Source organism: Capra hircus, chromosome 2 (assembly GCF_001704415.2).
Source record: "Capra hircus breed San Clemente chromosome 2, ASM170441v1, whole genome shotgun sequence".
Taxonomy (NCBI): Eukaryota; Metazoa; Chordata; class Mammalia; order Artiodactyla; family Bovidae; genus Capra; species Capra hircus.
The window spans coordinates 46,527,298-46,551,095 of NC_030809.1; the positions used below are offsets into that span (position 1 = coordinate 46,527,298).

Below are 23,798 nucleotides of genomic sequence, written 5' to 3' on the forward strand. Positions count from 1 at the left end.
ACCAGTAAGTATGTCTGTTGTCCAGAAAGGGAGGATATATATATGTAGACAAACAGATCGTGAGAGAGAAAGAAGAACCAAGTACAATTGGGAGTAAAGGAGGGAAGATCACTTCTATCCCAAACTCTATCTGTTAGCCTCAGATTATTGGCATAGTGAGTTGAATAGTGTCATTCCAAATTTATGTCTACCTGGAACCTCAGAATGTGACTTTGTTTGGAGATAGTGTCTTTGCAAATATAATTAGTTAAGATGAGGTCATATTGGATTAAGGTGGTCCCCAATCCAGAGAGAGGTAGGCATAGACACACAGGGAAGAAGGCTGTGTGATGATGGAGGCAGAGAGTGAGGCAGCTGCAAGCCCAGGAATGCCAGGAGCCTCCAGAACAGGCAAGGAGGGGTTCATCCCTAGAATCCGTGGCTTTGTCAACACCTTGATTTCAAAATTCTAGCTTCCAGAGCTGTGAGGAAATAAATATTTAAGACATTCAGTTTATGGTTATTTGTTACAACAGCCCTAGGAAAGAATACTTTTTTTTCTTTTTGGCCCTGCCATACGATTTACGGGATCTTATTTCCCTGACCAGGGATTGAACCCTGGCTACAGCAGTGAAAGCACCAAGTCCTAACCACTGGACTGCCAGGGAATTCCACCCCTGCCCCCTGCCATTATTTTTCTTTTTTCCTTTTTTTTTTTTAAGAAAGTAATGCCATTGGAAAGGGTACTCTCTAGCTCACAGAGTTGAATGCTGGGCTGAAGAAGCCAGCCTTCAGATACGTAGGAACAGGGGCCCATCTGAGGATCTCAGCAGGGGAGCTTGTGTGTTCTACATGGCCCAGGGCCATGAGATCCTTTTACCCTTCTGTACCTCACTCCTGAGTCTGATTCTCATCAAAGAGACTCTTGACCCAGCTTATCCTGTGCCTTTCCCAGCAGCCTTCATGGTGGAGGACAGGTGACTTTCCAAAGAAAAAGATCCCCAGCAGATAAAAATGACAGATGACTACTCTGCCAATGTTTGGATAGTCCTTTTTGGAAGAAGAAACTCTCCTGTTGCATGCTACTCATTTAGCAAGGGAGGGTGGATGGTTACAGATATTGAGAAAGATTGGCCTGGCAGCTCTGTGCCAAATGGTTTGGAGCAAGATCAGCAATGACGTCGGCCAGTGTGGAGTTAAGAGAGGGTGGAGGCATCTGTCCTGCTACGGTGACTCTGCCAGGGAAAGAGCACTCTCATTTTGCAATCCGTGGTTTCTTAATACTGACTCATTCAACCTGAGTAGGGAGACAGAAGATGCCTTTATTTTTTTTGCTGCCCCCCCTTTTTTTTTTTTACTTTTTTGTATCTTGAAAATCAGAAGGCATATTTTTTGCTACTTGTCTACCCAGTTAATGCTTCCTGTGTACCCAAGACCCCGGGGGAAGAACTAGGAGGGTTCATAGAGTCCAGATGAGTGTCAAGGATTACAGTTTCCCACTGTTATGGGCACCAGGGTTCTTACATGGAAAAGGGGGTGGAATTGTCTAAACAGAGAAAGAGAACAGCATCTCGCTCAGTGGGTCCAGCAGGTATAATGGGCATGAGTCACTGGGCATCGTGGGACCAGCTATTTCTGAAGGAGACAAAAAAGTAAAAAGTAGCTAACAAAAGTGGTTAACACTCTGCACTTGTGTAAAAACTGGATGGGATGGTGATACTAGAATAAGTTTTTGCCCTGCACACCTTTGCATATATTTTTTTAACTGTGTAGATGTATTACTTATCCAAAAATTCTAGTTAAGTTTTAAGCTTTATCCTTTTATACCAAAGTTTATAGAGCTCAAGGAACTGGTTTTTAGGATGTGGCTTCAAATAAGTCTTTTTTAAAAAGTACTTATATCCATGCCATCCAGATTTTAGTGCATCAACTTACATGAATAATTTTTATTCAGATCCCTCTGTTCTTGGTGCTTTATGGTTCTCAACCATGACAAATGAAAAATCCTTAGCCCTAATAGGCCAAATTTTTAAAAAAGTTATGTTTATCATCATTTAAAATGACACAAATGATAAAAACACATGCATTTCTCACATTCATATTAGATTACACAGTTAAGGATTTTATTTTCAAGAGCCAAAACATTTTTTCTTTATTACTTTCAACTTATTTCACCCTGGCTACACCCACTAAGTTCCCAGCTTTGCTGCTCCAGTGTGCAAGAGTCTTGCATCATTTATGCCCTGCACATGACCCTTCTGCTCCTGTCTCCTTTTTCTCTGTGCTCCTGTCCCACTTCCTCCCTTGGGCTCCTGTGGCCCAGTGGAGCCTCCCACCACTGTACAGGCCACACCCCAGTCCCTTCAATCAGACGTGCTCATGGCCTTCAACGACCCTCAGAATAGACTACATGCCCAATCTTTGCTTTCTTTCCCCAGCACTCTCATTTCAGCCTCCCCTCCTTCATTCACTCCAGGAGTCACTGCAGATGACTGGTGAGCCTGATGGTATGACTTCTGGTTGACAGAGCATCATTTTATCCTCCGACTTTTTGGTCAAATGAGGCCTAATTCACATGCTGGTTTCTCCTTCTCTGAAGGCCCCTAAAATGCAGGTAAGTGGAATTTGATGGATTATGCATGTTTTAACTACAGCATAAAGGTGATTACAATTCAGGATTCTTTTGCTCCACATTGTTGTCATTGTAGTTCAGTCACCCAGTCGTGTCTGAATCTTTGCAACCCCATGGAGTGTAGCACACCAGGCCTCCCTGTCCCTCCCACCTCTGGAAGTTTGCCCAAGTTCATGTCCATTGCATCGGTGATGCCATCCAGTCACCTCATCCTCTGTCACCCTCCTCTCCTTCTGCCCTCAGTCTTTCCCAGCATCAAGGACTTTTCCAAGGAGTCATCTGTTTGCATCAGATGAGCAAAATACTGGAGCTTCAGCTTCAGCATCAGTCCTTCCAATGAGTATTCATGGTTGATTTCTCTTAAGATTAATTGGTTTGATCTCCTTGCTGTCCAAGGGACTTTCAAGAGTCTTCTCTAGCACCACAGTTTGAAGGCATCAATTCTTTGGCATTTTACCTTCTTTGTGGTCGAGCTCCACGGCACCTACTTCTATATATGGAAAACTGAGCAATTAAGCATTTCTGAAACTGATAACAGAGTGAATACTTTTTCATGACCAAGTTAAAAAAAATAAAGGGTTTTGTGATAATATATTAAAAATGTTTTTACATTGATTTTCCCTTCCAAATTCCAAAAGAATGTTAACCAGTTGCATAGCTGACCTACATGAGGAAAATATTCCTTTGCTGTTCAATGCACATACACAGACCCATAGCTACTCCACAGTAAAAACAAAATAATACAAAACCTTAAGGACTTTTATGGTGTTCTTACAACTGAATCAAACACATCTCTGGGAAAACTAATCACATGTTCTTCAGCTGAGAAGTATCTTTCATTGTAGAACTGTAACCTGGATTACTAGTTTAGTTAGATTGGGTGGGTACACAAAGGGAAATTTTGCTTTCATAGCAATATTTACATGATATCTTCAGAAAAAATCAACCGTTATGCTCCTTGCTGTGACAAGTGCAGTGTTTGATTGGCGGCCTTTAGGCTAGAAAGTCTAAGTCAACAATTTGGAGGTAATGATTCATCTTTTTAATATAGTAAAATCTGAATAATATTTCTAAATTTTGTGTCTTCCACCCCCACACAACAATACAAGAATATCAGTTTGGAGTCCAGTTAGCATTAACAAACCATCTTTTCACTTGTGAAAAACTGAAACTCCTGGGAAAAAAGAAAAGATAATAATTATAAAGGGGTACAAATCTCAACTTTTGTATGTGGAGAGAACAATAAGTAGTTGACAAAATGAACTGTAAGCTTCACAGATTTGAATAATTTAGGGAGTTACTTATTTTCTCTTGCCCTCCATGTCTTCATTTATAAAATAAGAATCAGAGAGATCATATAAAATGAGATCAGAGGTTTTTAAAAAGATTACTTATTTATTTTTGGCTGTGCTGGACCTTCATGGTGCTCTGGCTTTCTCTAGTTGTGGAAAGGTGGGGTTGCTCTCCAATTGTGCTGGGCTTCTCCCTGCATTGGCTTCTCTTGCCGCGGAATACGGGCTCCAAGGCGGGAGGGCTTCCCAAGGTGCGGCTCCCAGCTCTAGAGCACAGGCTCAGTAGTCGTGACACACGGGCTCAGTTGGTCCAAAGCTGTGGGATCTTCACTGACCAGAGATGAAACTCATGTTCCCTGCATTGGCAGGCGGATTCTTTACCACTAAGCCATTAAGGAAATCCAGTTTTGACACACTTTTAGCAGAGATTTAAAATGTTACAGGGAACACACACACATATATGATTTTAGTGTGGAATAAATTTAGTAAGGTCAATGTTCAGCACATAAAGCAAATACATAAGAAAATTATGCTACTCTGAAGAGTGCAAAACTTTGAAAGGTAAAGGAAGATGGTTAAAGACTCAGGGACTTCCCTGGTGGGTCAGTGGCTGAGACTCCATGCTCCCAATGCAGGAGGCCCAGGATCGATCCCTGGTCAGGGAACTAGATCTTGAATGCCGCAACTAAAAGATTCTGCATGTTGCAGCTAAGACCCAGTGCAGCCAAATAAATAAATAAATAAACACTGAAAATATTGGGTAAGATTTAAAAAGAAGCAATCATACTCCAATAAAGATTAATTTTTTAAAAAAGGGTTTAAAAAGGAAACTTGATTTACACACTTGTGCAATCCTAAGATATCACAGAACACAACTTGAAAACCACTGGACTAGCTGACCTTGTCATTTTGAGTAATTCTCTTTCAGCTTATTGATCTTACCTTTAAGGCATTGACAACAGTGTTATGCCACAGTGATCGACCAGGGTTTAAATGTCTTAGGATCATCTCTTGGAATCTAAGAAAGAAAGTAAATTAAATACTAAACATCATAATACCTTTGTAATATTTCACCAGGAAAATGATATCAAATCTGTAGGTTTTGAAAGATGTTTCTGACGGGAAGCAGCAGAAATTTCCTGGGGAATGGGATTGTACTATTCCTTTCAAACGACAACTCTGAAAAGATAGGGGGTCTGTGCTGTCATCTCTGCTAACCATTACACTGCTAATTAAGAGGGCACACTCTGGTGGCTCAGATGGGGAAGAATCTGCCTGCAAGCAGGAGACCTCAGTTGGATCCCTGGATTGAGAAGATCTCCTGGAGAAGGGAATGGCTCTCCACTCCAGTATTCTTGCCTGGAGAATTCTATGGACAGAAGAGCCAGGTTGGATACAGTCCATGTGGTCACAAAGAGTTGCACATGACTGAGCGACTGACACTTTGACTTTTTTGGATTTTTTAACCTATCTTCTCTGCCTTTCAGATGTGAATCCCCAAAAGAATTATAAATCCAACGAAAATCTTTGTGGGAGGAGGATGGGAAGGGCAAAGTGGTTAGGCTGAGAGTTGCTTGTAGTTTACAGACCCAGACTCCTCTGCAGGGATCTGAGAAGAGCCCTGTCTACATGCCTAGCCAAATGATTTGGCTCCAGTTAAACTCCGGCCCATTTCTCTATTCTGGGCTAGAAGCCCCAAGAATTTAGCCTATTTGTCCTTCTTCCTTCTGGTCTGCAGCTCCCATCTGCGGAATTCTCTCTGCTGGGTTTGCCCCAAAGCAGAGTAAGCAGAATGTACATTCCCACCTCCTCTGCGGTGATGTTTTTGTTTGAAGAGTTGACTTTTAGTTACAAAAGTGTTAAAAACATAAAAAACTTTCTGTAAATAGTGAAAAGTTATGAAAATTTCAGAGAGCTTGTCTCCTGATATTTATTTCACAAAAAAAAAAACAACACAAAAAGAGGACAGAAAACCACAAACAAAAACACAGCCTAGCTCCTAACTTGTCAGGGTATCTTTACCAGCCCCATTCTTCCTGTTTGCTCTCAATCTGTATTGAAATGTAAATAGAGGACTAGTTTGCCCTCCTGAGAGGGACTTCCCCGATTCTCTAACCTAACTGCTGCACTAGGATTTACTTGGCTGTCTTATTTAGGGTCAGCCTGTTCCACCAGGACTGGGCTGGGTGCAGGACAAAGCTCCTCAGTCTCGTCTGAAGTAGATCCAGGCCAACTCTTCTGTTAAATTTTAGTCTCTCCAAAAACCGGTTTCCTATTCTTGTCACCAGACCTGGGTTCCTGGGGTACTCTTCTACTTTGGGACTCAGATCAATACTCATTCTCCTGCTACCCTAGCCTTCTTGGGTCTCACCCACTCCCTAGCTTCTTGAGCGAGGACCCAATTTCCCTTTTTCCCTCAAGGATCCCGGCTCTGGGATGTAAGCAGATCTTCACTGGCCTTTCATGATCTTCTCTTTCACTTCTCCCTTTAGGGCCATTATTCCCTTTCTGCCTCCTCCTCTTTCTCCCTGTTGGTTCTTGATAGCTACGATTAAGGCAATATATTGACTTTGGTGGTCAAGACTGATTCCACTTATAGCTAAACCTTCTGAAGTATATCTGTGCCCAGTCTCACTGATTTCAATGCTTAGTGTCATCAGTCCAGGATTGTTCATCATCCTCATTGTGCAGGAAAGGATGAATTCAGGAGGCCTCCATTGTCCAAACTCTGCACATTCCAAAGAAAGAGTTAGCCTTTGACCAACTCCTGGGAGTAACATCCTAGCCCTTGGAATATCCTGCCTTGTAAGAGTGCCTTTGTTTACCTGAGGTCTTAATAATATCACTTGACTTCTGGAAGGGCTGGACACTGAGTGACTAAGGTCAGCTTTGCGCACAACCTGTGCCTATGTGGCTGATCCTTAATAAAACTCCTGGACACCAAGGCTCAGCTGAGCTTCCCTGGCTGGCAATACATCATGTATCTTCTTCTTCCACGTTGCTGCTGGGGAAAGTAGGTGGCTCTCTGTGTGACTCCACTGGAAGAAGACGCCTGAAAGCCTCACCTGGTCTCTCCTGGACTTTGCCCCATGTGCCTTTGCCTTTCATGATGTTAATCTCTATCCTTTCACTGTAATAAGCCATTACCACGAATAACAGCTTTCTGAGTTCTGTGAGTGCATCACTGAGTCATCAAAACTGAAGATAGCCCTGAGGACTTCTGGCCCAGTCATCATTCCACACATCATCATCAGTGTATATTGACCATTTACTATGTGCGACAGCTGCTAAATGCTTTTCATGTGTTTTATTCAAACCTTTTAACAACGCTATACGGAAACTAGAGTTATTCTCTCCATGAATATTTCCTGCCATTTTATAAAGAAATTAAATTATCAGAGTGGTTAAATACATCATCAAAAGTAGGGCTGGATGGCTAATTCATGTTGATGTATGGCAGAAATCAACACAATGTTGTAGAGCAATTACCCTTCAATTAAAAACAAATTTTGTTTTTCTTAAATTAGGGCTGGGATCACAACTCCAGTGCCTTTGACTCCAGGGCCATATCTTCATCACAAAGCTAAGAAATTGTGTCATAACTCCTTTCCCTGACTGGATAAGATGGCTGCCTTTTTCCTTTTTCCCATTCTGCATCCCTTATTCCCTCTCTTAATCTGAGGGATGCCTCCAGTTTTGCCAGACTAAAGGAGCAACCTTCCAGAGACCAGGTAGGAGAATTTTTAGATGCAAAAATACATAATCACTAACAGTATCAGATCATCTGCTTTAGCAGTAAGAAAGGTCACTGTATGAAGTGTTACCACGTGTTGCCACCCGGAGCAAGCATGTTCAATGTGGAACCAGTTTGGTCACAAAACCTCTTCCAAGACATCATGAGAGGCAGGGGGGAGGAGGAGGCGGTGAAGAATGGGCCAGTTCATGCCTGTCTGAATATGTGAAGGTGTGTGTGTGTGTGTGTGTGTGTGTGTGCCTGTCTGAATGTGTGAAGGTGTGTGTGTGTGCGTGTGTGCCTGTCTGAATGTGTGTAGGTGTGTGTGTGTGTGCCTGTCTGAATGTGTGAAGGTGTGTGTGTGTGTGTGCCTGTCTGAATGTGTGAGTGTGTGTGTGTGTGCCTGTCCGAATGTGTGAGTGTGTGTGTGTGTGTGCGCCTGTCTGAATGTGTGAAGGGGTGTGTGTGTGTGTGTGTGCCTGTCTGAATGTGTGAAGGTGTGTGTGTGTGCGTGTGTGTGTGTGCCTGTCTGAATGTGTGAAGGTGTGTGTGTCTGTCTGTCTGTCTGTCTGAATGTGTGAAGGTGTGTGTGTGTGTGCCTGTCTGAATGTGTGAAGGTGTGTGTGTGTGTGTGTGCGTGTGTGTGTGTGTATGTGCGTGTGTGTGTCCCGCCTGTCTGCCTGGGTGTGTCTCTCATGGGAGCAGGACCACAGGCTCGGTGTTCTGGGGAAGCTGTTGAGGCAGCCCAAGTCGTGCGATCTGTATCTGTGCTCTGTATCACGGAATCCATGTGACTGAGGCATGACTGCGCTGCTTTAAGGTCCTGCCGATCATCTGTGGCTCAGCTTCCGGCAGAACAGGCTGCAGGCTGCATGTTTCCACGCGTTGCTGGAGTAGGTTCCAAAACCGTAAGGAAAGGGCTTGCAGGCTTGTAAGACTGGCAGTGTATCTCCCCCTGCTCAGAGGAACTCAAGCCTGAGTGTGGGTGGGACATGGGGTTGAGAACTAGCATCTGGGGGCGAGCCAGCTGAGAACAGAGCAGGTAAAGTAGGCTTGTCACAGCACAGGAAATGCTCACACGCCTTTCCTCTTTCACCGTCAGGAAGGGCTTCCTTTACTGAGCTAAACAGGTGGCACTTTTAATGTTGCCAGCTCTCACAGAGTGTGTACACCTAGAAATGCAAAAGCAGCAGGGAGGGAAAATGAGACCTGGGTCCTAATGAGGTAGAGGCAGGACAGCAGGTGAAAGGAAGCTGCTTTAGGGTTTTTCTCCTAATTTTTTTCAAATCAAAGTATAAATTGATTTACAATATTTTATCAGTTTCACATGTACAACATAGTGATTCAACATTTTTCTAGATTATACTCCATTTAAAGTTATTACAGAATAGTGACTCTATTTCCCTGTACTGTACAATATATTCTTGTTGCTTATTTATTTTATATTGGGTTGTTATTATGGGAAAACCCAAATGAACTTTTTGGCCAACCCAATACATAGTAGCTTGTATCTTAAAAAAAAATTTTTTTTGACTGTACCATACAGCATGTGAGATCTTTATTCCCTGACCAGGGATTGAACCCACACCTCCTGCATTTAGGATTGTGGAGTCTTAACCACTGGACCCCCAGGGAAGTCCAGTAGCTTTTTTGTATCATTTAATCTTAATGCTCCTCCCTCCTGCCCTCTCCAAACTGGTTATGTTTTAGGTTTTCAAAGCGGAGAAGGTAAAGGTCTTCAGAAAAAAGACATTTGCCAACTTTATAGAATTACAGGGCAGGATGAATTCTAGTAAGCAGTATTTTTCTAATTTTTAAGATTGTGGATTCCTTCATGTCTCTGAATCATAAAGTTGTTTTTTTAATGAAATAATTGTTTTTAAGGAAAGTCCTAATTTGAAAGTGTTGATTAGGCATTTTCTGTATACCTTTAAAGGAAATACCCTCTTTTATTCCTTGTCGTATTTTAAACGACTTTACAAAATACATTTCCCAAGAATTACAATTTTCTCTCTCCCATCACTAAAAAGGAAAATTTTGTATAGGAATGATATTTCTGATGGTATCTGTTTGAGCCAGGCTGCTCTGTTGAGCTCAGAGCAGAAACTAACACCAGCAACACTGTTCTGACCAGGAGGGAACCACCTGAGAAAGGGCCCCTGGTTAAGAGCAACAATTAACAACTGTAATCAAGGTAACCATACTGGTCATATAAAATTTTTTTTGTCATACTGGTCAAAAAAATTTTTCCTATGATTATTCAATTTGTAGAACTTTTTACAACAAAAGTGCTCCAGGGACTTCCCTGGTGGTCCAGTGGTTAAGACTCCACGCTATCAATGCAGAGGGCATGGGTTTGATTCCTGGTCCAGGAACCAAGGTCCCTTTTGGCTGCTGGGTGCAGCCAAAAGATTTAAAAAAAAAGCTCCAGGCTTCTTACCAATGCCTGCTTCTCACTGATGCTTAAAGACAGTTATCCATGAAAGTGGCTGCTAAGTGTTAAGGGCTGTTTTTTTTTTTTTTCCTGCCCTCAGCAGGTCAGCTTGATTTAATGTGGAAAGTCTTTTTAAGCCTCTGGGAGAGGCATATTTTGAAAAAAGGTCCTTAGCGGTTATGGATATTTGGTGGAGACCAGAACTGTAATATTTATGTAGTGACTTGTATTCACACAGTGTTTTTACATGCATTATTTTACTTAATTCCAAAGGAAAAATACAGAATGTTTAACCATCATTTCTGTTGAAGAAGTAGCTATACACTGGTTTTTATTTACCTTGTGGTTATAAGAAAGTTATTAAAAGAAGAGATCTGGGACTTTCCAATGCTCATCTTCTAGTATACAGACCTTCCAACTGTCTCACCTTCTTACTTGTCAGAACAAATTGTCTTTTGACAAAAGTATTCACAGACCAAGTACAAAGAGTATCAGTATCTGTTTCTAAAAACGTTTGTTTTCATAGTACAGTGTTGTATGCCAGTGTGAGTCCTTACATATATCGCAACTAAAAAGCTACATTGTAGTTGGAGCAAATGTATTGGGTTATCCAAAAATTTCGTTTGGTAACATCTCACAGAAAAACTGGAACAAACTTTTTGAAAAACCTGAAGAACCTTTTGGGCCACCTCAATAAATTCTAATGCAGGTTCACATTTGCTCTACTGTGCCAAAAAAACTGGTCGAGAGCCAAGCTATAAGAGTTCAGGAGGCCTGCCATTGAATGAATGACAGCTGCTAAAGATCTGAAGCCAGAGACCTGCATTGTGATGGAGGCTAGTTGCTAGGAAATTGCGGACTGGATAAGAACTATTCAGGTTTCACCCAAAGATGGGAAGATAGAGTGGCTTGACCACATATTTCTTTTATCTCTCTGCCATGGAAAACAGCTTCTGCAGTCTGTCAGTTTTAAGTTTTTTGCTACCAGGGAGGCAAGATCAGAGACTTTATGAAGAAGGCCATTTTGAGGGCTACTTTGAATCCATTGAATCTGCCCCAGGGCATTTGCACTGGCTATTCTCTGCCTGGAATACACCCTTACCAGCTTCATGCTTGTTCCTCCACTTCATTTAGGCCTCAGATCAAACATGAATACTCCAGAGAAAGCTTCTTTAATAATCTAAAATCATCTATCACATGCTAGCTGCCTACTCTTCTGTTTTGTGTCACAATATTTATCACCATCTGAAATTATATTGTGTATTTCTTGTTGACTGTCTGGCTTTCCCAACAGAATGTAGGGTCCATTTGGCAGAAGTTGACTATCAGTGTTTTTTTTAGTTCCCAGCAGTGCCTGGCTCATGGAAAGGGCTGAGTAAGTATGCTAGATGAATGAATGGATTGTAGGATGAATGATCAAAGCTGGGCCTTATCTCTTACCCCTTTGACTGTAAGAAAAGGTTAAGGCTAAGTTAGAAAAGTTTGTCCCATTGACACTCAGGGATAACTCAGAGTTGGGCAAGCACTTATGCTGCTGCTGCTGCTAAGTCACTTCAGTCGTGTCCGACTCTGTGCGACCCCATAGACGGCAGCCCACCAGGCTCCCCCGTCCCTGGGATTCTCCAGGCAAGAACACTGGAGTGGGTTGCCATTTCCTTCTCCAGTGCATGAAAGTGAAAAGTGAAAGTGAAGTCGCTCAGCCGTGTCCAACTCTTTGCGACCCCATGGACTGCAGCCTACCGGGCTCCTCCATCCATGGGATTTTCCAGGCAAGAGTACTGGGGTGGGGTGCCTTTGCCTTCTCCAGGGCAAGCACTTATACTTTACAGCAATTGGTTTCTCCCTCTGCTACACTGTAAACAGCTAGAGAGAAGGTGCCTGTGAGTCTAGTTCACCACTATACTTGTGAACCTCAAACTATGGAGAAGGGAAATATCATTTAATTTCTTGAATTTAAATAAGACATGAAAGGTGAGCAGGGGGATTAGCTGAGTGAGGAAAAGCAAGAAGATGATTCTAAGCAGCAGGAAGAGCTAGTGGAGGCCTCTGTCCTTGACATGTGGAACAGACAGATGAAAGCAAGTGTAGCTGGGGTGGAGAGACAAGGCGAGGTAGGGTACCTCGTGCGGCTGAAGAAGTGGGGGAGTGCTGGCCAGGTTGAGCTCTGCAGGTTTATAGGCTTGGCAGGGCAACATAAACAGTTTTATCTTTATCCTGAGAGATGGAAATTTTTCACCTCGTGTACATGCTAGAAAGACATGATCATATTTGTCATGCCACACATCTCTGGTTGCAGTGGGTTTAGGGAGACTAGTTACAAGGCTGCTTTGACCCAGGCTAGAGAGATGGAAGTTGGACTTAGAGTCTCTAGAAAGTAAGCTTCTTGAAGGTAGAGATCACTCTCTGTTTGATTCACTGCTGTATTCTCAGCACCTAGATTAATGCCAGGCACATATTAGATCCTCAATAAATGTTTAATGCATGAATGACATAGTGGTTAGACATGAAGTCAATAGAAATGGAGGAAAATAAACTGACCTCACATATACTTCAATCAGTCAGAAGACAGCCCTTTTCAAATCCTTGACAAGCCTTGGGTGATCCAACGGTTTCTCTGTTTTAGCCTACAGACCAGTTATGAGGTCTGTAACTGGTCTGCACCCTAGAAACCTGCAGAGTCCAGGGTGCAAAGCACTGACTCATTAGAAAAGACCCTGATGCTGGGAAAGATTGAGGGCAAGAGGAGAAGGGAGCAACAGAGGATGTGATGGTTGGATGGCATCTGATGGAAACTGACTCAGTGGACATGAGTCTGAGCAAACTCAGGGAGAAAGTGAGGGACAGGGAGGCCTGGCGTGCTGCAGTTCATGGGGTCACAAAAAGTTGGACATTATTTAGTGACTGAACAACAACAACAGGAATATGACTGGTGGAAGAGATTGTCAGGGGTTCAGACTGACAGGGTGTGATGAGGGACTAGCTACTGAGTATGAGAAAGAGATCTGTTGGGCCAAGTCCAAGGTTTCCGGTTTGTGTTACTATATGGATGGAGGAATACTGACATTTCCTGGGACAGGAAGTGACAGTAGAATCTATATTCGTGTGTTTCTGGTTCTCTTTGTTAAACTGAGAATCAGGACTTCCTCCTCTCTGTCTCTTTCAGGAGGCTCCACGCAAGGCTGGCTCTAATTGTTCTCTCTCTGCTGACCTACAGTTGAGGAGGTTTGTAGGCTAGAAGAGAAAAACCATTGGGTCACCCAAGTCTTGTCAAGAATTTGAAGAAGGCTGTATTCTCATTGATTCAGATATACGTGAAGTCAGTGGAATTGCTAGGAATATTGTGGGTTGGGATAAGAATGAAAGATAAATGGTCTTTCTCAACATGTTCTAAGTAACCTTAATAACAGGAGGGTTAGTATTAAGAAGTATCTGCCCTGTTCCTGCCTCCAAAACTTGTTCCAGTGGCTATAAATAAAGATTATAAGTTTGGGGGATAAACAATTTTGGCCAGGTATTTTCTCTTTGGGTTTAAGCAACTGTATTTTTTGAGTAACATTGCATGGGAAAATGACCTTCTCAATCCAGATTTCCTGTGAATGCAGGCTCAACTGAGTCACTCCCCATTATACTATTCAAATCTTTTAAAATATTTACATTAGGGATATCCAAATTTTGTAAAATGAGCATATAAATAGGATATATTATATATATATAAACCTGTATGAATATGTATAACATTCACTTTGCTATACAGCAGAAATTGACATAACATTGTAAGCAAACTAAACTACAATAAAACCTTAAATAAATAAAACAAAAAACCCTATATGAATTAAAATGTGGTTAAAAGTGTGCATATGTGTGTATTTATAAATATATATGCACATAACCCAAAATGGTTATGTTATGGTTATTACGGTTATTTTTGGTTAGTGGGATTAGGGCTGATTTTAACTTTAATCTTATTCTTTTCAGCATTTTCTAGTTTTTCCATAATGGACATGTGTGACTTTTATGAAGATAAAAATACTTGCTATGCAAATAAGGTTTGTAATATGAAATACAGATTATAATATTAGGTGATATTTAGAATGTATCCACTTATGGGTATTTTAGAAAATGAGAGGTTACTCTCACATTGACTCTGATCATTTAGTTGATTGGTGTACAAATCAGTACATGCTTTATATCCATGAAGACATTTATTAATCTTACCATGAAATCATCAGATTTGGGAGAAAATGTGGCCTCCTTACATGGACCAGGTAGCTGACAGGCTGAGTTTCAAATGGTGAATGAAATTAAAGTGATTCACACTTTATCACTGCATATGACAGAGTGACTGCCAGACAGCTGGACTATTAAAAGCAGCCTGAAGTCTTGGAAATGAAGAAATTCATTTTCTGAAAGCTGGGACATTTGAAGGCTGAACATGTTCAACCAGGCAAGAAAGGAAGATTAGTATCTTCTGTTGTGTCTTTTTGGTTACCCGAATCTGCCCCATTCCAGAAAAAGATATTTATTACTGCAAAAGGTGATGGAGAACTTCTGTTTAAAGGTCAGAAATGCTTGTGCTTTTGGGAGTGGAGGTCACACGATTCTGCAGTTTTGTGTCATTGGTGCTGTTATGAATGGGCAGACATGGCTCTCCAGGCCAGATCAGCCCAGAGGAGTTCCTGCAGTGAAGGAGGGCGGGGTCTCTGGCCTTGACCCTCTGAGCAGGGACTGGCCCGAGGCAGATGATTGGAATTCTTTCTGTGGACAGTGCAATTGGCTGACAGCCTGAGAGGCAGAACCATCTCTGGGAGACGGAGGGAAATCCAGGATGGTCAGTATTATTGGAGTCCAAGAAATGCTGAGTCAGATTTGGAGATGGGGCGAGGACTGCACCACGCAGGGGAAGGGAATGAGTAGTTATGACATATCCCTTTAAGTAATATTCCTAAATCCTGAGTCACTTTGTTCTTTTACTCTATGGCTGGCTGTTTTGAGGAGGTCAGTTAAGTATTTGGGTTTCTTTTAATGTAGTTATGAAAACACACATTTCTTTTAAGAAGTAGAGAATCAGTTCTTTTCTCTCTAGGAGGCAGTTATTACTTCTTTGGAGCCAGGTGGTCTGGGCTTGAATCGTGACCTTGGGTAAATTACTATACCTCAGTTTCCTCAATAGAAAATGAAAATCATAGTAGTTACCTGACAGAGTTGTAGGAATGAGTAGTGAGATAATCTGTAAAATATTTAGTCAGTGTGAACTACTGTTACTGTCGATGTAAGGAAGCTATGAGGAAATCAGTGCAGGGTGGAACCAATGACCCACCCAATATCGCGTGTCTGCCCCAGCCAGCAGGCTGGCATTGCTGTGTGCATGTGTGTATAGCAGATGGCTCCCAAATCCTCACCCCTGGGCTGGGAGGCACTGCTATGAAATGAAATGAGGTGGAAAAGCATCAGCGGGACATGAGACCACATGTTTCCTGAATAAAGGACAGACTGGGTGTACTCTGTGTTTGTATAGGGGATGTGGAAAGTGACATTATCAAATACTTCTCCATGACCTGGGTTATTTTTTTTGTGTTTGTTTTTGTCGAAGAATTGGATAGATTAGGTAGGATAGAGGGAGGGAATACTTAGAATGTTTTGGTGAAAACGGTCTGTTGTTTCACATTTAGCTATTTGTTTCAGAAGTACCATAAATTATCCTACTTAAAGACTGCCCAGATGATTAAGTTACATAACAGATGGGGAAATGCTTTTCATAAAGTTTAAATTACTACATCTTGTAAGGCGTCTGCCCTCAATGAGGGAGACCCGGGTTCAATCCCTGGGTTGGGAAGATCTCCTGGAGAAGGAAATGGCAACCCACTCCAGTACTCTTGCCTGGAGAATCCCACGGACGGAGGAGCCTGATAGGCTACACCCCATGGGGTTGCAAAGAGTCAGACACTTCACTTTCACTTTCACTAAAAGGTATTTGTGTGATTATTTTTATCATCTTATACTTGATGAGCTTGTATCTTATAATGTGCTCTTATAATTTGATTATAATTTACCTGAGTAAATTATATATAAGATATATATTTTTTATCTTATAAATTTTTATAATTTATATATAAGATTTATATATAATCTTATAATTTACCTGAGTAGTCTAAGATGCAAGATATAGAAAAATCACCTTTTAGAAAAACAAACGGTAATTCCATACCATCTCTGTGAACCGATCTGCACAGGCCATTCGAACCCATTCTGGAGTCGCTGGGCTCTTCACTGTGAAGTCCTCAGCTATGTCTCTTTCTTTGCGAGCTGCAGCCACAGCATCAGTGATGGCAAAGAACACAGATGACCCCAGGAACATCCCAGACTCCCCCAGGCCCTGCAAGGAAGCACATTTGTTTTAGAGGCTTCTGCACTAGACCATCAGCCACCATAGGTGAGGGGCAGGTCTTTTTCACCACTGTATCCCCAACTCCTGGCACAGCATCTTACATAAAATAATTTTCAATAATTGTTTGTTGACTGGCTGACTTACTGACTGAGTGAAGCTTGTGTGCTCTTAGAAATCCTAGTATCACTTGAAATTTAAAAATCCTGTGTGGGTTAAATAGTTGTTCTATAGGAAAGGTAGTATGTGTGTTTTTAAAAGCACATTGTGTAGTTGTAGGTTTGAATGCTTACCTTGGATGAATAGATGGTTAGTGGAGTTTGTGATGATGGCAATAAGGAGACATTAAACTCCTCTGGGACATCGCTGATGGTTGGAATTTTGTACTCATCTGGGCCTCGAGAGTACAGGACACCTTCTGGGGAATATTTCAGCTCTTCAGTGGTATAAAGGCCCATTCCCTGAATAAATGCACCTTCAATCTGAAGAGGGAAAATGTCAAGCTCTGTGATACTGTGTGCTTTTCAGAAGGCCTTTACCGACCTCACAATGACTCTCAAAAAGATGCATCCATCCAGGTGGGGCAGCACCTACCTGCCCAATATCGATGGCCGGATTTAGACTGCAGCAGGCATCCATGACGATGTCCGTTCTGATTTTCTGCCAAAATTAAACTTCAGTTCAGTTCAGTCGCTCAGTCGTGTCTGACTCTTTGCGACCCCATGAACCGCAGCACACCAGGCCTCCCTGTCCATCACCAACTCCCGGAGTCCACCCAAACCCATGTCCATTGAGCTGGTGATGCCATCCAACCATCTCATCCTCTGTCATCCCCTCCTCTTCCTGCCCTCAATCTTTCCCAGCATTAGGGTCTTTTCCAATGAGTCAGCTCTTCGCATCAGGTAGCCAAAGTATTGGAGTTTCAGCTTCAACATCAGTCCTTCCAATGAACACCCAGGACTGATCTCCTTTAGGATGGACTGGTTGGATCTCCTTGCAGTCCAGGGGACTCTCAAGAGTCTTCTCCAACACCACAGCTCAAAAGCATCAATTCTTCGATGCTTAGCTTTCTTCACAGTCCAACTCTCACATCCATACATGACTACTGGAAAAACCATAGCCTTGACTAGATGGACCCTTGTGGGCAAAGTAATGTCTCTGCTTTTCAATATGCTATCTAGGTTGGTCATAACTTTTCTTCCAAGGAGTAAGCGTCTTTTAATTTCATGGCTGCAATCACCATCTGCAGTGATTTTGGAGCCCCCCAAAATAAAGTCAGCCACTGTTTCCACTGTTTCCCCATCTATTTCCCATGAAGTGACGGAATCGGATGCCATGATCTTAGTTTCCTGAATGTTGAATTTTAAGCCAACTTTTTCACTCTCCTCTTTTACTTTCATCAAGAGGCTCTTTAGTCCTTCTTCACTTTCTGCCATAAGGGTGGTGTCATCTGCATATCTGAGGTTATTGATATTTCTCCTGGCAATCTCGATTCCAGCTTGTGCTTCCTCCAGCCCAGTATTTTTCATGATGTACTCTGCATATAAGTTAAATAAGCAGGGTGACAATATACAGCCTTGACGTACTCCTTTTCTTATTTGGAACCAGTCTGTTGGTCCCTGTCTAGTTCTAACTGTTGCTTCCTGACTTGCATACAGGTTTCTCAAAAGGCCCTGATCGTAAAAACTCGGATTAAAAATACTATTTTAGGGTTTATTCAAATGGTCCCAATTTATTCCAGGACTCTTGCTGGTTGATTAGCACTACCTGGAACCCCATCAACATCAGAGGTGGTGAGACATCTACTAAGCTCATCAAATTTAGTGCTAGGAGGACTGTTGATGATCCCAGAAGATCTTCTGCATTCATAGTTTTGGTTTATCTTAAGTGACTTTAAAGTCCATGATATGTGGGTGCATCTGGGTATCACTTAGTAAATAAATGAGCCCGATTGTTCAACTGATTCTGAAGATGGATTTGTGATTATATTAAAATCATGAGCTCATCTAATCCTCATAATGGTTTGCTGTAGATGGTGGTATTGCCATTTTACTGAGGAAATCATGTAGCCACAGTGGCATGTATGAATTTGGGGATTTGTAAGATCTTGGGTATGAGACCAATTTACTTCCTTCCCTGAGAAACATCACACTAATCTGGCCCTTGTGTTGTGTTATTGGGCACGTGAACCCAGGTTGTGGAGAAGCCACAGAAAGCCCTGCGTGCTTGTGATCGATCTCAGGAATATCTCTGGTACTACTGATCTCAGTACTACCTTTGGGATAATTGACTTCAGGGAGATATCATATCATTATATGCTTTTAAAGCATTTACTCAAGATAGTTTACTAAATTACCTAGTCAGATAGATAACTTGATATCAATAACCTCAGATATGCAGATGATACCACCTTTATGGCAGCAAAAAGGAACTAAAGAGCCTCTTGATGAAAGTGAAAGAGGAGAGTGAAAAAAATGGCTTAAAACTCAACATTCAAGAAACTAAGATCATGGCATCCAGTCCTATGACTTCATGGCAAATAGATGGGAAAACAATGGAAACAGTGACAGACTTAATTTTTTTTGGCCTCTAAAATCACTGCAGATGGTGATTGCAGCCATGAAATTAAAAGACACTTGCTCCTTGGAAGAAAAGCTATGACCCACCTAGACAGCATATTAAAAAGCAGAGACATTACTTTTCTGACAAAGGTCCGTCTAGTCAAGGCTATGGTTTTTCCAGTAGTCATGTATGGATGTGAGAGTTGGACTATAAAGAAAGCTGAGGGCCGAAGAATTGATGCTTTTGAACTGTGGTGTCACAGAAGACTCTCGAGAGTCCCTTGGACTGCAAAGAGATCCAACCAGTCTATCCTAAAGGAAATCAGTCCTGAATATTCATTGGAAGGAGTGATGCTGAAGCTGAAACTTCAATAATTTGGCCACCTGATGTGAAGAACTCACTCCTTAGAAAAGACCTTGATGCTGGGAAAGAGTGAAGGAGGAGAAGGGGATGACTGAGGATGAGATGGTTGGATGGCATCACTGACTCAATGGACATGAGTTTGAGCAAGCTCTGGGAACTGGTGATGGACAGGGAAGCCTGGCGTGCTGCAGTCCTTGGGGTCACAAAGAGTAGGACACAACTGAGTGACTAAACTGACCTGAGAGAGATAACTTGACCTTCCTTTAGGAATAGATCCTTTTTTTGAAAGAAAAAAAACCAAACAAACCCAAACCCCACAAAACTTTGGAATGTAATTTTGTCTGAAACAGAATAAAATATTTAATGCATTTTAGGCTATCGTGAGCAATTCCTTCTCGACTACCTCTTTTTGAGTGGAAATTTAGGATAAAGCTGAATCTCTCGACATTCCCATGTAATTGAAAGAATCTTGTTCTTATTGTACAAGTATTACATAACGAAAGGGGGCTATTCATGTAAACACATTTTGTGATTGTTGTTGTTCTAACTTGCCAAGAGGAAAGCTGTCAAATGACTTACTTTGTGAGCTCCTGTCAAGCAGTCAATTTCAACCTCGGAACAGGCGGCTCCATAGACATAGTAGGGGAAAGGGTCTCCCTCTCCCTTCTCCCAGTCCATGAAGGCCTTGTAGCCCCTGATGGAAGAAATAAAGTCCTTTAGCTTGGTAGGGGGGTGCAAACAATATTGATTTGTTTTAAAAGTTACCAAAATTTTCATTAGCATTTTATTTGATTGATGTTGATTGTGACCGCTTTTTAAGCTCAATTAAACTGCTACCTGTGTTTGCAATCTAGCTTGTTACAGGAACCCTAACATTTGCCTCTGTTTTTAAAGAGGAAATGCTTTGTGCTCAAGTTAGGATGCCAAAAAAGGAGAAACCAACGAACTATTTCACTTGCTCCAGACCTCACAGGGTGTCTGTATCTTGAGGAATTATTTTGAGTTTTAGATCTGCACACTGAAAACCTCAATTGATTTTTATTAGGGTTCCCAGAATCCGGGAAGTGATTGCTACTGCTGCTAGGTCTTTTCAGTCGTGTCTGACTCTTTGTGAGGGACTCCTGCTGCTGCTGCTGCTAAGTAGCTTCAGTCGTGTCCGACTCTGTGCGACCCCATAGACAGCAGCCCACCAGGCTTCCCCGTCCCTGGGATTCTCCAGGCAAGAACACTGGAGTGGGTTGCCATTTCCTTCTCCAATCTGATGGTAATACAGGGCTGGTGAAAAAGGGCTGGTAATTCAATGTGTTGTTAATGGAAGATGGATCCAGCTAGAGGGCTGATCTGCCCTTTTGTTGGGTAGATGAACTCAGGAATTTGGAACTCATTATGTATAGGGCATTGGGCTGGCTGTTACCTCCTTTCTTCATGAGATTTTCTGTGTGTATGTGTGTAGTTTGTTGGTTTGTTTCATTTGATTGTAAAACTAATGTCAATACTTCCTGCATTTGACAGTCAGCTCTCCTCTTTGTGGGTGCTTCCCTGGTGGCTCAGCAGTAAAGAATCTGCCTGCAATGCAGGAAACATAGGAGATACTGGTTGGATTCCTGGGTTGGAAAGATCTCCTGGAGGAGGGCATGGCAACCCACTTCAGCATTCTTGCCTGGAGAATCCCAGGGACTGAGAAACCTGGTGGGCTACCGTCCATAGGGTTGCAAACAGTTGGACATGACTGAAGCGACTGAGCATGCACACATGCTCCTTTTTGTATTTTATTTAATTAACATGAATCTATTGAGGGCCTTCACTGCCAGGCACTGCACCAATGATGAGTGGTGATGACCATCCTATCTGTCTCTTCATCTCTCTTGCTTTGTTACCAATAATAGAGCCCATTCAAAATTTCTTCTCCTCAGCTGATGCACTAACAATTTCCTTCTGATTGAGTTCAGAAGTCAAATTAAGCATCTTATTTATCTCTCTTGCCCAGAAAGGAGCATCAAAATAGAAAGGTTTTATGATAAAGGGAGGGAGATTTGTAAAACTGAGTTGCAACTTATTTCTAATGATATCTTCTTACTACTCATAGTAAAGAATAGTAAATAATGATTAGATGTTACAATTCATATTTATTTATTTATTTTTACAAATTGGGGGTATTTTTATTATTTACTATTTATTTGAATATAGCTCAAAGGCCTTTGTGAAATCATGGTATTTGGGACCTAGAAGGAACCTTAAGGACCACATAAAAATTTATTTCACAAATGAAGAATATGAGGCCCAGGCCTCATATTTTCTTAGCCAGGTCAAGGCATTATCGTAATTTTTACCTGAAATATCCAGTAGCTGAAAGACTGATTCTTTGTTCAAAAGCAGCTTCTATCTGCAGAATGGGCATATTTAGTCAGAATAAGGTAAACATACCATCTGAGAGGGGAAAATGAAAACATTCTATATACCAAAGTTGACATCTCACAATCGTTACTTGTGCTTTGTTACCAATAATAGGGCCTATCCTAATATTTTTGCTCCTCAGCTGGTATACTAACAGTCTCCTTCTGGCTGAGTTCAGAAATCTAAACTAAGCAAATAGAATGGAATCTTGCTGCACATCATGATATAGGGGCTTAGTTCACAAGGTATTTACAGCTTCATTTCTAAGTGTTGGAACTCTGGCCAATGTGTGTGCCAGTGTGAGATAGCTGTTTTAATGAAACAAGATATAGGACATTGTAAAATTGGATGAAACAAGTCATTTCCCTTGAGGCACATTCACAGTTAGCCTTTTTACTTCTTCCCTACTTAAAGCATCACCTTTTTTACGGCTTAGGAAGTCTCAGTCTTTTCCTCTTTCTTATTTAGGCAGAGAAGGTGAGTCTGTTAATTCTTCACACACTTCTGTTCCTCCTCTCAGCGTTTCCAGTGCTCTGACTCCACTAAGACCCGGGATATTTCACAAAGCAGCCGTCCCAGCCTGGTAACCCCGCGCTCTCCCACAGCGAGCTGCTCCGAGGACTGAGTCTGCGTGGTGCGACTACCACAGCACTCTCAGCACTGGGGCGGACTACTTTCTCATTTGCAGCTACAGACAGAGTGGAACACTTACCCATTCTTCCCAGGTACCTTCTGGATTTTTCTTAATGATGGGCTCAAGGCGTTTCAGAAGGATCTGACAAGCGTTCTTAAAGGAGTAAAGAAGGGAATGCTCATTAGAGAAGACTGTGGTGGTTAGGATTTGAAAGAATGTTGAAAGAATTTGAAAATAATTTGAAAGAATATTGGTGGATAATTGCCCAGTTCAGTGAATGCTTATGAGGTGCTCGACACTGACACAGTGGGAACTCAGCGATGGTATCACACCACTCCTGACCTTGAGGAGAGTATCTGTTATATAGAGTGCTTTCTCTTCCTCATTCATTTCCTGTGAAAATATGGGCTCAGTTGAAATCCTACTTTCAGATCCCCTTTCTAAGAATATTCATGTCCTTAATTCCTTCTCCCTTTTTCCTAACCCTAACCTTCTTTCATATTTTTTAGCAATTATGATCAGTGGAACAAAATTATTTTCATTCAAGTTTGTGCTTTTCAGTCTATAACAATGATATGCCAGTATCCCTCTGGGTCTGAAATATTGTTCAACTCTCTGTCTGTCCTTTTATCCCTCTGTCTGTTCATCCATCCACCATCAAACTACTCCAGTTAAGGCATTGGCTTTGAGTGTGAAGTGAGAAAATAAATTTGTTTTTGTAAGAAGCTAGATCGACAAAGTTTCTGATTCTTGATACAGAAACGTAAAACCCTAGAAGACAGACTAATGCATGGTTTGGGCTGACACCCACCATACACACTGAGCAGTTCTTGCTTTGTGTTTGATTCTACCTAAAATTGGATCTCGTGAATTTGAGGTTTCCCAACTTGTTCTGAGCAAAATGAGTCTATTTGTTTGAGTCTTTGGAGATGTCTCCACAATGATAAGATGGATTTGAAAGTGGTCTCTCTTGGTAGCATAATTGCAGTGTCCTGGGAGTAAGGACATATGTCTCCCCCTCAATGTCCCAGTGGAAGAAGTAGACAGTTTATAACAGAAACATGAGAAATAGATATTGCTTCAAAAATACATGCAGTAAGATCTTTGAATTAAGAAAGATGAAGTCATCATTCTATTCTGAATTAGTGAAGATTTATCTTTTTTATACATCATTTAGAAAAATAAGTACAAAGAAAAAGGAAGTACTCAGGTAGAATTCTTACTGATGTAGAAACTTTAATTGCAGCATGTCTATCTGGCTGGGCTTCTGCTTGCCTACCTACCTGTAAGAGCTTGCTTGTGTCAGTGGAAACTTGCACAGGTCTGCATTATGCAGTACCCAGATTTCTTCTTTCTGTATCTCCCAGGGACAGAGACTGTTGGCCAACATCTA

General features: G+C 41.7%; 1 protein-coding gene across 4 annotated transcripts in view; it reads right to left on the reverse strand.

Moving 5' to 3' along the window:
• The window catches only part of LOC102188176 (aldehyde oxidase 2), an 82,364-nt gene continuing 60,646 nt past the window's right edge, over positions 2,081 to 23,798 (reverse strand). Inside the window, exons 29-36 of one of the 4 annotated variants that reach the window (XM_005676342.3) lie at positions 22,484 to 22,558; positions 21,708 to 21,760; positions 19,957 to 20,071; positions 17,047 to 17,112; positions 16,746 to 16,934; positions 16,276 to 16,443; positions 4,846 to 4,921; positions 2,081 to 3,785 (exon numbers count right to left, since the gene is read on the reverse strand). In XM_005676342.3, the coding sequence (XP_005676399.2) occupies positions 4,868 to 4,921; positions 16,276 to 16,443; positions 16,746 to 16,934; positions 17,047 to 17,112; positions 19,957 to 20,071; positions 21,708 to 21,760; positions 22,484 to 22,558 (720 nt within the window). In that variant the 3' untranslated portion in view covers positions 2,081 to 3,785; positions 4,846 to 4,867. Of the gene's footprint in view, positions 4,287 to 4,845; positions 4,922 to 16,245; positions 16,444 to 16,745; positions 16,935 to 17,046; positions 17,113 to 19,956; positions 20,072 to 21,707; positions 21,761 to 22,483; positions 22,559 to 23,798 lie in introns of those variants that run through there. The other 3 variants (XM_005676340.3, XM_005676341.3, XM_005676343.3) reach the window with 3 other exon arrangements.